The 12,982-nt window shown below is 49.3% G+C and overlaps 1 protein-coding gene across 3 annotated transcripts in view; it reads right to left on the bottom strand.

Moving 5' to 3' along the window:
* STXBP1 (syntaxin binding protein 1) overlaps positions 1–12,982 on the bottom strand; it is a 122,996-nt gene that overhangs the window by 23,792 nt on the left and 86,222 nt on the right. For all 3 annotated transcript variants that reach the window (XM_044306240.1, XM_044306239.1, XM_044306238.1), the window contains exons 5-12: positions 6,901–6,979; positions 6,679–6,782; positions 6,215–6,363; positions 5,035–5,119; positions 1,456–1,586; positions 451–558; positions 303–363; positions 150–215 (exon numbers count right to left, since the gene is read on the bottom strand). In XM_044306240.1, the coding sequence (XP_044162175.1) occupies positions 150–215; positions 303–363; positions 451–558; positions 1,456–1,586; positions 5,035–5,119; positions 6,215–6,363; positions 6,679–6,782; positions 6,901–6,979 (783 nt within the window). The remainder of the gene's footprint in view (positions 1–149; positions 216–302; positions 364–450; positions 559–1,455; positions 1,587–5,034; positions 5,120–6,214; positions 6,364–6,678; positions 6,783–6,900; positions 6,980–12,982) is intronic.

Genomic DNA, 12,982 nt, shown 5'->3' with positions numbered 1-12,982 from the left:
CGCAGTGTGCTCTCCCTCACTTTTGGAGGCCCATTTTGGAAATAAGAGTGGGTCCCAGTGGTGAGACCCGCACCTATCTCCCATTCATGGCATAGCCTAGTGATCAATGCCATCAATGTCCCAGATGGCACAACCCCTTTAACGCTCACCTTGCTCAGCTCCTTCTGATACTGAGGCATCTTCTTCAGCATTTGGGAAAGATCCCTCATGGTGGCCTGAGAAAACAGAATTACATCCATTATTAGGCACACCGTTATCCCACCTAAGGCTGCCCCCATGCACAGTAGTGATGGCTCACTTACCTTGTCGCCTGTGTTCATCCTCTTGCTGGATGAGAAATCCTTTAGGGAGCGTGTCACTTCTCTAAATAGCGGTAAGGAGAAATATCTCATCAGCTCACATCTGGTTAATCTTTACACTTTTGCTGGAAAAGGGACTGGAACTACTTACTGGGAAACTTCGGCAATGTGCTTGTGACGCAAGGTCACCCAGAGTTCGTCGTCTTCATCTAAGAGGACCTCCTTGACACGCTGCTCTCCTATACCACTGGTCTCATACCTGAGAAGAGTACCAGCCATAAGACAACATACAGGACAGCCACTGCCATGTCTGTAGATAATATTTCCATTTAAAGGCTATATAACACTTTTATTATTGCACTGTACTCATTTTGAGCTAAAAATCATTTTTTCAATTGGTCTTTATTAAAAATGTTGAGCCCCTTTCTCTGTACAGACTTGAGTTTCTCTAGTAGCAGGCTCTGAATTTTCACTCTGTTTCGTCAGGCAGCTCAGCTGACGGCTCCTTTTCTCTGCTCTCTGACCTCCCTAAACAGTCATTATTACTGATAAGAATGTGGCTTAAATACGTGTTTATGACCTCTTAGTAATTTAGAGATAAGGTTTAGGCACAAAGTGAAATTCAAAGTACCAGTCACACAGCTAGACAAACAGTTAACCCTTTGTGACAGAACGGATCTATATAAAAAAAAAAAGACCAATGCAAAAAATGATTTTTAGCCCAAAATGAGTAAAATGCAATCATAAAAAAATTGCCCCTGAAATTTTAAAAACGATCAATCCCTGCAATGGCGGACTTCACCACTGCGTCAACCAAGCAAATGCTTGTGGCCCCCTGCTGGCCACAAGTGGCTGGCTGAAAGAGAGCACTAAGGAGGTGGACATACTGCCTGTGCAGCCTGTCCAGCTGCACAGGGGTCCAGGAGGGCCCTTCCCAGCCGTAGAGCTGTAGCATAGTGCCCAGGCTGCACTACAGTGCGGTAGGTGGCAGAGCTAGCGGTGCAACAAGGTGGGGCTTAGCAGTGCGAAAGGGGCCCCCAGATATAACTTTGCTTAGGGCCCCAAAAATAACAATTCCCCCCCTGAATCCCTGCATATGCTGACTTTTTTGTAAATATAAGTTACGTATAAGAGGCGACATGGTGTTCTGTCTTACTTATAGACATCATTCTCCACTGGAAGAAGGTCGTAGCTCATGGCCTGGAATGTTAACTCGTGCAAGACTGGAGAGGCTGGATCAAACCCCCGATCCAGGATGATGAGCTGTGAGCGAGCTTTGTCCGGGCCCTGCACATACAAAAATCACACAATATTAAACTTTACATGCAATGGAAGAGCGGTGGGTGCAGCTGCCCATAGCAACGGCTGCCATTTTTGGAGGCCCTACTGAGAATGACTGGTTGCTATGGGAAACTGCTTCAGTACATACTGCTGTGGTGATTTTCTTAGTGGTTAGTAATATACATACACATATACTTCACATACAGTATATGCATATGCCCTGCCACTTGGGGGAGCTGTAACAGGGCAATAGGACCCAGGGACTCTCTACACAACCGATTATCACTTGGATTTCCCTCATCTATTGGCAGGTTTCACTGAGGTAGTCTTCAGCACCCCCTCCAGCATCCAGCGAAGTCCTAGTGCTGGGAGGACCCTCAGGACTGATCACACTGTGCCAGTTATACAGTGTACTAGGCATATAACAAGTACAACCAGCAGGTGGCAGCATCACCCCCACACAGAGGTGTCCATTATACAGTGTACTAGACATATACAAGTACAACCAGCAGGTGGCAGCATCACCCCCACACAGAGGTGTCCATTATACAGTGTACTAGACATATACAAGTACAACCAGCAGGTGGCAGCATCACCCCCACACAGAGGTGTCCATTATACAGTATACTAGACATATACAAGTACAACCAGCAGGTGGCAGCATCACCCCCACACAGAGGTGTCCATTATACAGTGTACTAGGCATATACAAGTACAACCAGCAGGTGGCAGCATCACCCCCACACAGAGGTGTCCATTATACAGTGTACTAGTCATATAACAAGTACAACCAGCAGGTGGCAGCATCACCCCCACACAGAGGTGTCCATTATACAGTATACTAGACATATACAAGTACAACCAGCAGGTGGCAGCATCACCCCCACACAGAGGTGTCCATTATACAGTGTACTAGGCATATACAAGTACAACCAGCAGGTGGCAGCATCACCCCCACACAGAGGTGTCCATTATACAGTATACTAGACATATACAAGTACAACCAGCAGGTGGCAGCATCACCCCCACACAGATGTGTCCATTATACAGTGTACTAGTCATATAACAAGTACAACCAGCAGGTGGCAGCATCACCCCCACACAGAGGCAGACACTGCTAGTGACTGCTCCTCCTGCTCACCCACAGAACAAGAGTTAGGCCTCATGCACACGGCCGTTGTTTTGGTCCGCATCCGAGCCGCCGTTTTTGCAGCTCGGATGCAGACCCATTCACTTCAATGGGGCCGCAAAAGATGCGGACAGCACTCCGTGTGCTGTCCGCATCCGTTGAACCGTTCCGTGGTCCCACAAAAAATATATAGCATGTCCCATTCTTGTCCATTTTGCGGACATGAATAGGCATGTCTACAATGGGCCGCCCGCAAATGTGAAAGGCACACGGGCGGCTTCCGTTTATGGGGGCACTATTATGGGGTCTTGTGGCTGGCACTGTATTTTGGGGTGCTATGGCAGTCACTGTGGGTACTGTAGCAAGCACTGGAACTTAGTGGTCCTGTGGCAGGCACTCTTATGGGGGTCCTGTGGCAGGCACTCTTATGGGGATCCTGTGGCAGGCACTCTTATGGGGATCCTGTGGCAGGCACTCTTATGGGGATCCTGTGGCAGGCACTCTTATGGGGATCCTGTGGCAGGCACTCTTATGGGGATCCTGTGGCAGGCACTCTTATGGGGATCCTGTGGCAGGCACTCTTATGGGGATCCTGTGGCAGGCACTCTTATGGGGGTCCAGAGGCAGGCACTCTTATGGGGGTCCAGAGGCAGGCACTCTTATGGGGATCCTGTGGCAGGCACTCTTATGGGGGTCCTGTGGCAGGCACTCTTATGGGGATCCTGTGGCAGGCACTCTTATGGGGATCCTGTGGCAGGCACTCTTATGGGGGTCCAGAGGCAGGCACTCTTATGGGGATCCTGTGGCAGGCACTCTTATGGGGATACTGTGGCAGGCACTCTTATGGGGATCCTGTGGCAGGCACTCTTATGGGGTTCCAGAGGCAGGCACTCTTATGGGGTTCCAGAGGCAGGCACTCTTATGGGGGTCCTGTGGCAGGCACTCTTATGGGGGTCCTGTGGCAGGCACTCTTATGGGGGTCCTGTGGCAGGCACTCTTATGGGGGTCCTGTGGCAGGCACTCTTATGGGGATCCTGTGGCAGGCACTCTTATGGGGGTCCTGTGGCAGGCACTCTTATGGGGGTCCTGTGGCAGGCACTCTTATGGGGGTCCTGTGGCAGGCACTCTTATGGGGATCCTGTGGCAGGCACTCTTATGGGGGTCCAGAGGCAGGCACTCTTATGGGGGTCCAGAGGCAGGCACTCTTATGGGGTCCTGTGGCAGGCACTCTTATGGGGGTCCTGTGGCAGGCACTCTTATGGGGGTCCTGTGGCAGGCACTCTTATGGGGGTCCTGTGGCAGGCACTCTTATGGGGGTCCTGTGGCAGGCACTCTTATGGGGGTCCTGTGGCAGGCACTCTTATGGGGGTCCTGTGGCAGGCACTCTTATGGGGGTCCTGTGGCAGGCACTCTTATGGGGGTCCTGTGGCAGGCACTCTTATGGGGGTCCTGTGGCAGGCACTCTTATGGGGATCCTGTGTCAGGCACTCTTATGGGGGTCCAGAGGCAGGCACTCTTATGGGGATCCTGTGTCAGGCACTCTTATGGGGGTCCTGTGGCAGGCACTCTTATGGGGGTCCTGTGGCAGGCACTCTTATGGGGGTCCTGTGGCAGGCACTCTTATGGGGGTCCAGAGGCAGGCACTCTTATTGGGGTCCTGTGGCAGGTACCTCTGGGACCGCTACCTGTTGTGTTCCCTGACCCCAGTTAGACAGCCACAGATGGCAGCCACGTATAGGAGGAGAGAGGTCACTGGGCATGTACGCAGCTCTTTCCATTGAAGTCTATGGGAATTATCCAAATCTCCCTATTGAGATGGAACCCCACCTATCCCACCAATATGCCAAGGGTACTCTGGGATTTAACATTTGATGACCTATCCTTCTGATTGGCGGGGGGCCTATTCCCGACACCCCCACGGATCAGCTGTTTTGCAGTAGTTCTGGCACCGGACCTTCACTGTGTAGCGGTTGTGGCTGGTATCTGCCCCCCTGCACCCATTCACTTGAATGCTGGGTGCAGGAAGTCAGACCCCTGCTAATCTAGTATTAATGACCTATCCTAAAGATAGGTCATCGATTGTTCAGTCCTAGAAAAACCCTTTTAATGTCTAATCGCCAATAATATGGTTTGAATAGCTTTGTCTTATTCTAAAGGCGCCTTAACCACTGCACCCAGAAGGCAATTTCAACGTTTTTAGCCGATAGTCGGTAGAAGATAACACTTTAATGACCTTGCATGGAACCCAACATATGACTGGTAGATGAAATGTGCACAAATCACACAAAAGTCTTTCCAATAAATATTCTTTAGTTCGGGCCTCACCTCCCCCATAGTTGGATCATCAGCTTTGTATGCATCGAGCTTATCTTGGATCAACTGTGCAAGCATTGCGTTATCCTTGTAATCTCTGCGGAGAAAGACACAGGGTAACTAAGACACTTATAGACCTGGAGGTAACATCGCATGTTCAAGTCCCTTAAGGGGACTCATCTGAGACAATGGAGGCATAGCACTAGGGTATGCTCCCATTGTCTGAAAGGTGCGGGTCCCACCGCTGAGAACCGCACCTATCTCCTAAACAGAGCCCTAAAAGTGGTGGAGGGTGCACTGCGCATGCGCAGCCGCCCTCCATTCATTTCTAGCGATATTCCCCCCATTGTCTCAGATGAGACAACCCCTTTAATATAGGTGGAAAAAAAGGTAAAAATACATCTAAAAAAAAATCCCCCTTTTCCCCATTATGAAAATAAACCATAAAATAATATAACATCATAGGCATCGCCGCGTCCCAAAATGCCGGAACAATTCAATTATAAATGTAGAACAGTGAACGCTGTAATGGAAAAAAAATTTGAAATGGCCAATTTACCATTTTTGGTTGCTTTTCCGCCCCCAAAAAAATTCAAAAGAAAGTGACCAAAAAGCCGTACACACTCCAAAATTGAAGTGTTATTAAAAACGAAAGATCGTTGTCGCTAAAATATAACGGTTATTCAGATCGCTAAAAAAATAAATCTGGGTATTTTCAACTTAATGTGTAGATAAAAACATAAACCGTCCTAGGTAGCGCAGTCACTAGATGGGAGTATATTGTAAACCACTCAGACCAAAGCCTAGGGCTGTGTATATACAAAGGGGGCAGATAGGGAACTGGAGGTCAGGGGGGTGGACATGTAGCAGTAAGCGCTCCCCCACCTATAGTCCCCCACCTATAGTCCCCCAGATACAATGTATCTATACTGATCTGCTGCCCTTTGTCTACAGACTAATACAATTGGCTACAGATAGGTGTCGCTTCTCTCATTTCGGCCTCTTTCACATGAGCGTGTCCGGATTTCCGTTTTTGTTTTTTTTGTTTTTTGCGAACCCATTGAGAACCATTGGGGACCAAAAAAAAAAAAAAAACGGAACAGAAAGAAAATACGGTCGGGTGCATGAGCCCTTAAACCTCTAGATTCTGCACTGCGACATCCCAGCTGTTATCAGGGAAGCGCACACTCACCCACGGTAGCGCACAGCTGGATACTCTTTCAAAGTGGCGCACAAGGTGGCAAGCTGCTCTGCGAGGCGTTCCAGGATGGGATTCTTCATCTGAGCCTTATGGGGGCTGTAAAAACTGTGGAAGGAATCGGGGTAATCCAAGGAAAAAACCTAAAATAGACAAGACAAAAGATTCCTTAAAAGAAACACTAATATGGGGCAAAACCAGAATAGTTATCTTTGGGCGCGGACCAACTAACTAAGTGAGGGTCCTAGCTTATGGTGCAGTCACCAACTTTTCAGGTCTTGACTGCAGACAGCACTGCGGGGAGGATTTCTGCTGCAGCAAGCTTGAGAGGCAGGCCAAATTTCCCAAACATGGTTTCACATACACTAGAACTAGAAGAGTAAGCAAAATGGATCCCCCCACTCCCACGACCGTGACAAGCGAGTACAAGAAAGATGCACGACATGCATGGCACTCACCTGAGACTCGTATGGAAGAAAAGCAATGTTTATCTCAGTTAAAGTCTTGATAACTTTGGATGCTCGTGATTTCACCAACTCATTAAACAGAGTGTCGGGACAAGCTGCGGAGAGAGAAAACGAGACCCAAAAGTCAACCGCGGGAGAGGTGAAGAGAGTGCGGACGAAGACACAGTACACGGAAGGGGACCGGAAGGAGGTCCGTGTTAGTGGTGCACTTACAGTCAGTAAAGAAGACGTGTGCGGCTCTGTACTTAGCCGAAGGAGGATCTTTGAAGTCATTGATGAGAGAATGGACAGACTGCAAGAGAATGAAGCAGCGTAAGAAAGAGACAGGGGGTGTCAAGAAAAGGGTACGTCTAAGGAGCTAAGATTCTGGGGTTGTAGCGAGAGATACTGAGCACTTCTGATAGTCTCCGGACTGCTCCGGGGGTGTAAGGAAAGGGTACGTCTAAGGAGCTAAGATTCTGGGGTTGTAGGGGGAGATACTGAGCACTTCTGATAGTCTCCGGACTGCTCTGGGATGTAAGGAAAGGATACGTCTAAGGAGCTAAGATTCTGGGGTTGTAGGGGGAGATACTGAGCACTTCTGATAGTCTCCGGACTGCTCCGGGGATGTAAGGAAAGGATACGTCTAAGGAGCTAAGATTCTGGGGTTGTAGGGGGAGATACTGAGCACTTCTGATAGTCTCCGGACTGCTCCGGGGTGTAAGGAAAGGATACGTCTAAGGAGCTAAGATTATGGGGTTGTAGAGGGAGATACTGAGCACTTCTGATAGTCTCCGGACTGCTCCAAGGATGTAAGGAAAGGATACGTCTAAGGAGCTCAGATTCTGGGGTTGTAGGGGGAGATACTGAGCACTTCTGATAGTCTCCGGACTGCTCTGGGGTGTAAGGAAAGGATACGTCTAAGGAGCTCAGATTCTGGGGTTGTAGGGGGAGATACTGAGCACTTCTGATAGTCTCCGGACTGCTCTGGGGTGTAAGGAAAGGATACGTCTAAGGAGCTAAGATTCTGGGGTTGTAGGGGGAGATACTGAGCACTTCTGATAGTCTCCGGACTGCTCCGGGGTGTAAGGAAAGGATATGTCTAAGGAGCCAAGATTCTAGGGTTGTAGGGGGAGATACTGAGCACTTCTGATAGTCTCCGGGGTGTAAGGAAAGGATATGTCTAAGGAGCTAAGATTCTGGGGTTGTAGGGGGAGATACTGAGCACTTCTGATAGTCTCCGGACTGCTCCGGGGTGTAAGGAAAGGATATGTCTAAGGAGCTAAGATTCTGGGGTTGTAGGTGGAGATACTGAGCACCTCTGATAGTCTCCGGACTGCTCCGGGATGTAAGGAAAGGATACTTCTAAGGAGCTAAGATTCTGGGGTTGTAGGGGGAGATACTGAGCACTTCTGATAGTCTCCGGACTGCTTCGGGATGTAAGGAAAGGATACGTCTAAGGAGCCAAGATTCTGGGGTTGTAGGGGGAGATACTGAGCACTTCTGATAGTCTCCGGACTGCTCCAAGGATGTAAGGAAAGGATACGTCTAAGGAGCTAAGATTCTGGGGTTGTAGGGGGAGATACTGAGCACTTCTGATAGTCTCCGGACTGCTCCAAGGATGTAAGGAAAGGATACGTCTAAGGAGCTAAGATTCTGGGGTTGTAGGGGGAGATACTGAGCACTTCTGATAGTCTCCGGACTGCTCCAAGGATGTAAGGAAAGGATACTTCTAAGGAGCTAAGATTCTGGGGTTGTAGGGGGAGATACTGAGCACTTCTGATAGCCCCCGGACTGCTCCGGGATGTAAGGAAAGGATACGTCTAAGGAGCTAAGATTCTGGGGTTGTAGGGGGAGATACTGAGCACTTCTGATAGCCCCCGGACTGCTCCGGGATGTAAGGAAAGGATACGTCTAAGGAGCTAAGATTCTGGGGTTGTAGGGGGAGATACTGAGCACTTCTGATAGTCTCCGGACTGCTCCAAGGATGTAAGGAAAGGATACGTCTAAGGAGCTAAGATTCTTGGGTTGTAGGGGGAGATACTGAGCACTTCTGATAGTCTCCGGACTGCTCCGGGGATGTAAGGAAAGGATACGTCTAAGGAGCTAAGATTCTGGGGTTGTAGGGGGAGATACTGAGCACTTCTGATAATCTCCGGACTGCTCCGGGGTGTAAGGAAAGGATACGTCTAAGGAGCTAAGATTATGGGGTTGTAGAGGGAGATACTGAGCACTTCTGATAGTCTCCGGACTGCTCCAAGGATGTAAGGAAAGGATACGTCTAAGGAGCTCAGATTCTGGGGTTGTAGGGGGAGATACTGAGCACTTCTGATAGTCTCCGGACTGCTCTGGGGTGTAAGGAAAGGATACGTCTAAGGAGCTCAGATTCTGGGGTTGTAGGGGGAGATACTGAGCACTTCTGATAGTCTCCGGACTGCTCTGGGGTGTAAGGAAAGGATACGTCTAAGGAGCTAAGATTCTGGGGTTGTAGGGGGAGATACTGAGCACTTCTGATAGTCTCCGGACTGCTCCGGGGTGTAAGGAAAGGATATGTCTAAGGAGCCAAGATTCTAGGGTTGTAGGGGGAGATACTGAGCACTTCTGATAGTCTCCGGGGTGTAAGGAAAGGATATGTCTAAGGAGCTAAGATTCTGGGGTTGTAGGGGGAGATACTGAGCACTTCTGATAGTCTCCGGACTGCTCCGGGGTGTAAGGAAAGGATATGTCTAAGGAGCTAAGATTCTGGGGTTGTAGGTGGAGATACTGAGCACCTCTGATAGTCTCCGGACTGCTCCGGGATGTAAGGAAAGGATACTTCTAAGGAGCTAAGATTCTGGGGTTGTAGGGGGAGATACTGAGCACTTCTGATAGTCTCCGGACTGCTTCGGGATGTAAGGAAAGGATACGTCTAAGGAGCCAAGATTCTGGGGTTGTAGGGGGAGATACTGAGCACTTCTGATAGTCTCCGGACTGCTCCAAGGATGTAAGGAAAGGATACGTCTAAGGAGCTAAGATTCTGGGGTTGTAGGGGGAGATACTGAGCACTTCTGATAGTCTCCGGACTGCTCCAAGGATGTAAGGAAAGGATACGTCTAAGGAGCTAAGATTCTGGGGTTGTAGGGGGAGATACTGAGCACTTCTGATAGTCTCCGGACTGCTCCAAGGATGTAAGGAAAGGATACTTCTAAGGAGCTAAGATTCTGGGGTTGTAGGGGGAGATACTGAGCACTTCTGATAGCCCCCGGACTGCTCCGGGATGTAAGGAAAGGATACGTCTAAGGAGCTAAGATTCTGGGGTTGTAGGGGGAGATACTGAGCACTTCTGATAGCCCCCGGACTGCTCCGGGATGTAAGGAAAGGATACGTCTAAGGAGCTAAGATTCTGGGGTTGTAGGGGGAGATACTGAGCACTTCTGATAGTCTCCGGACTGCTCCAAGGATGTAAGGAAAGGATACGTCTAAGGAGCTAAGATTCTTGGGTTGTAGGGGGAGATACTGAGCACTTCTGATAGTCTCCGGACTGCTCCAAGGATGTAAGGAAAGGATACTTCTAAGGAGCTAAGATTTTGGGGTTGTAGGGGGAGATACTGAGCACTTCTGATAGTCTCCGGACTGCTCCAAGGATGTAAGGAAAGGATACGTCTAAGGAGCTAAGATTCTGGGGTTGTAGGGGGAGATACTGAGCACTTCTGATAGTCTCCGGACTGCTCCAAGGATGTAAGGAAAGGATACTTCTAAGGAGCTAAGATTCTGGGGTTGTAGGGGGAGATACTGAGCACTTCTGATAGCCCCCGGACTGCTCCGGGATGTAAGGAAAGGATACGTCTAAGGAGCTAAGATTCTGGGGTTGTAGGGGGAGATACTGAGCACTTCTGATAGTCTCCGGACTGCTCCGGGGTGTAAGGAAAGGATATGTCTAAGGAGCTAAGATTCTGGGGTTGTAGGTGGAGATACTGAGCACCTCTGATAGTCTCCGGACTGCTCCGGGATGTAAGGAAAGGATACTTCTAAGGAGCTAAGATTCTGGGGTTGTAGGGGGAGATACTGAGCACTTCTGATAGTCTCCGGACTGCTTCGGGATGTAAGGAAAGGATACGTCTAAGGAGCCAAGATTCTGGGGTTGTAGGGGGAGATACTGAGCACTTCTGATAGTCTCCGGACTGCTCCAAGGATGTAAGGAAAGGATACGTCTAAGGAGCTAAGATTCTGGGGTTGTAGGGGGAGATACTGAGCACTTCTGATAGTCTCCGGACTGCTCCAAGGATGTAAGGAAAGGATACGTCTAAGGAGCTAAGATTCTGGGGTTGTAGGGGGAGATACTGAGCACTTCTGATAGTCTCCGGACTGCTCCAAGGATGTAAGGAAAGGATACTTCTAAGGAGCTAAGATTCTGGGGTTGTAGGGGGAGATACTGAGCACTTCTGATAGCCCCCGGACTGCTCCGGGATGTAAGGAAAGGATACGTCTAAGGAGCTAAGATTCTGGGGTTGTAGGGGGAGATACTGAGCACTTCTGATAGCCCCCGGACTGCTCCGGGATGTAAGGAAAGGATACGTCTAAGGAGCTAAGATTCTGGGGTTGTAGGGGGAGATACTGAGCACTTCTGATAGTCTCCGGACTGCTCCAAGGATGTAAGGAAAGGATACGTCTAAGGAGCTAAGATTCTTGGGTTGTAGGGGGAGATACTGAGCACTTCTGATAGTCTCCGGACTGCTCCAAGGATGTAAGGAAAGGATACTTCTAAGGAGCTAAGATTCTGGGGTTGTAGGGGGAGATACTGAGCACTTCTGATAGTCTCCGGACTGCTCCAAGGATGTAAGGAAAGGATACGTCTAAGGAGCTAAGATTCTGGGGTTGTAGGGGGAGATACTGAGCACTTCTGATAGTCTCCGGACTGCTCCAAGGATGTAAGGAAAGGATACTTCTAAGGAGCTAAGATTCTGGGGTTGTAGGGGGAGATACTGAGCACTTCTGATAGCCCCCGGACTGCTCCGGGATGTAAGGAAAGGATACGTCTAAGGAGCTAAGATTCTGGGGTTGTAGGGGGAGATACTGAGCACTTCTGATAGTCTCCGGACTGCTCCGGGGTGTAAGGAAAGGATATGTCTAAGGAGCTAAGATTCTGGGGTTGTAGGTGGAGATACTGAGCACCTCTGATAGTCTCCGGACTGCTCCGGGATGTAAGGAAAGGATACTTCTAAGGAGCTAAGATTCTGGGGTTGTAGGGGGAGATACTGAGCACTTCTGATAGTCTCCGGACTGCTTCGGGATGTAAGGAAAGGATACGTCTAAGGAGCCAAGATTCTGGGGTTGTAGGGGGAGATACTGAGCACTTCTGATAGTCTCCGGACTGCTCCAAGGATGTAAGGAAAGGATACGTCTAAGGAGCTAAGATTCTGGGGTTGTAGGGGGAGATACTGAGCACTTCTGATAGTCTCCGGACTGCTCCAAGGATGTAAGGAAAGGATACGTCTAAGGAGCTAAGATTCTGGGGTTGTAGGGGGAGATACTGAGCACTTCTGATAGTCTCCGGACTGCTCCAAGGATGTAAGGAAAGGATACTTCTAAGGAGCTAAGATTCTGGGGTTGTAGGGGGAGATACTGAGCACTTCTGATAGCCCCCGGACTGCTCCGGGATGTAAGGAAAGGATACGTCTAAGGAGCTAAGATTCTGGGGTTGTAGGGGGAGATACTGAGCACTTCTGATAGTCTCCGGACTGCTCCAAGGATGTAAGGAAAGGATACGTCTAAGGAGCTAAGATTCTGGGGTTGTAGGGGGAGATACTGAGCACTTCTGATAGTCTCCGGACTGCTCCAAGGATGTAAGGAAAGGATACGTCTAAGGAGCTAAGATTCTGGGGTTGTAGGGGGAGATACTGAGCACTTCTGATAGTCCCCGGACTGCTCCGGGATGTAAGGAAAGGATACGTCTAAGGAGCTAAGATTCTGGGGTTGTAGGGGGAGATACTGAGCACTTCTCTCTTTAATTTCTGAGACAGGAAGTAAAGCAACAACTTTCTTGTGGTTCTCAGAACTGGCGATATGTGAGATAAAGTGGTGGTCATGGGGAAGACCATGGGCATCTGTCAGCAGTTTTGTAACTATGAAACTGGCTGACCTACTTGTGCACTTGGCAGCTGAAGGCATCAGTGTTGGTCCCATGTTCATATGTGTCCGCATTGCTAAGAAAAATTATGTTTTAATATATGCAAATGAGCCTCTAGGAGCAACGGGGGCGTTACCATTACACCTAGAGGCTCTGCGCTCTCTGCAACTGCCGCGCCCTCTGCACTTTGACAGGGCCAGGTAGTGAAAA

This window comes from Bufo gargarizans, chromosome 9 (assembly GCF_014858855.1).
Source record: "Bufo gargarizans isolate SCDJY-AF-19 chromosome 9, ASM1485885v1, whole genome shotgun sequence".
NCBI classification, from domain to species: domain Eukaryota; kingdom Metazoa; phylum Chordata; class Amphibia; order Anura; family Bufonidae; genus Bufo; species Bufo gargarizans.
Note: the sequence above shows the minus strand (reverse complement) of the source record. Positions and strands in the feature narration are given on the sequence as shown.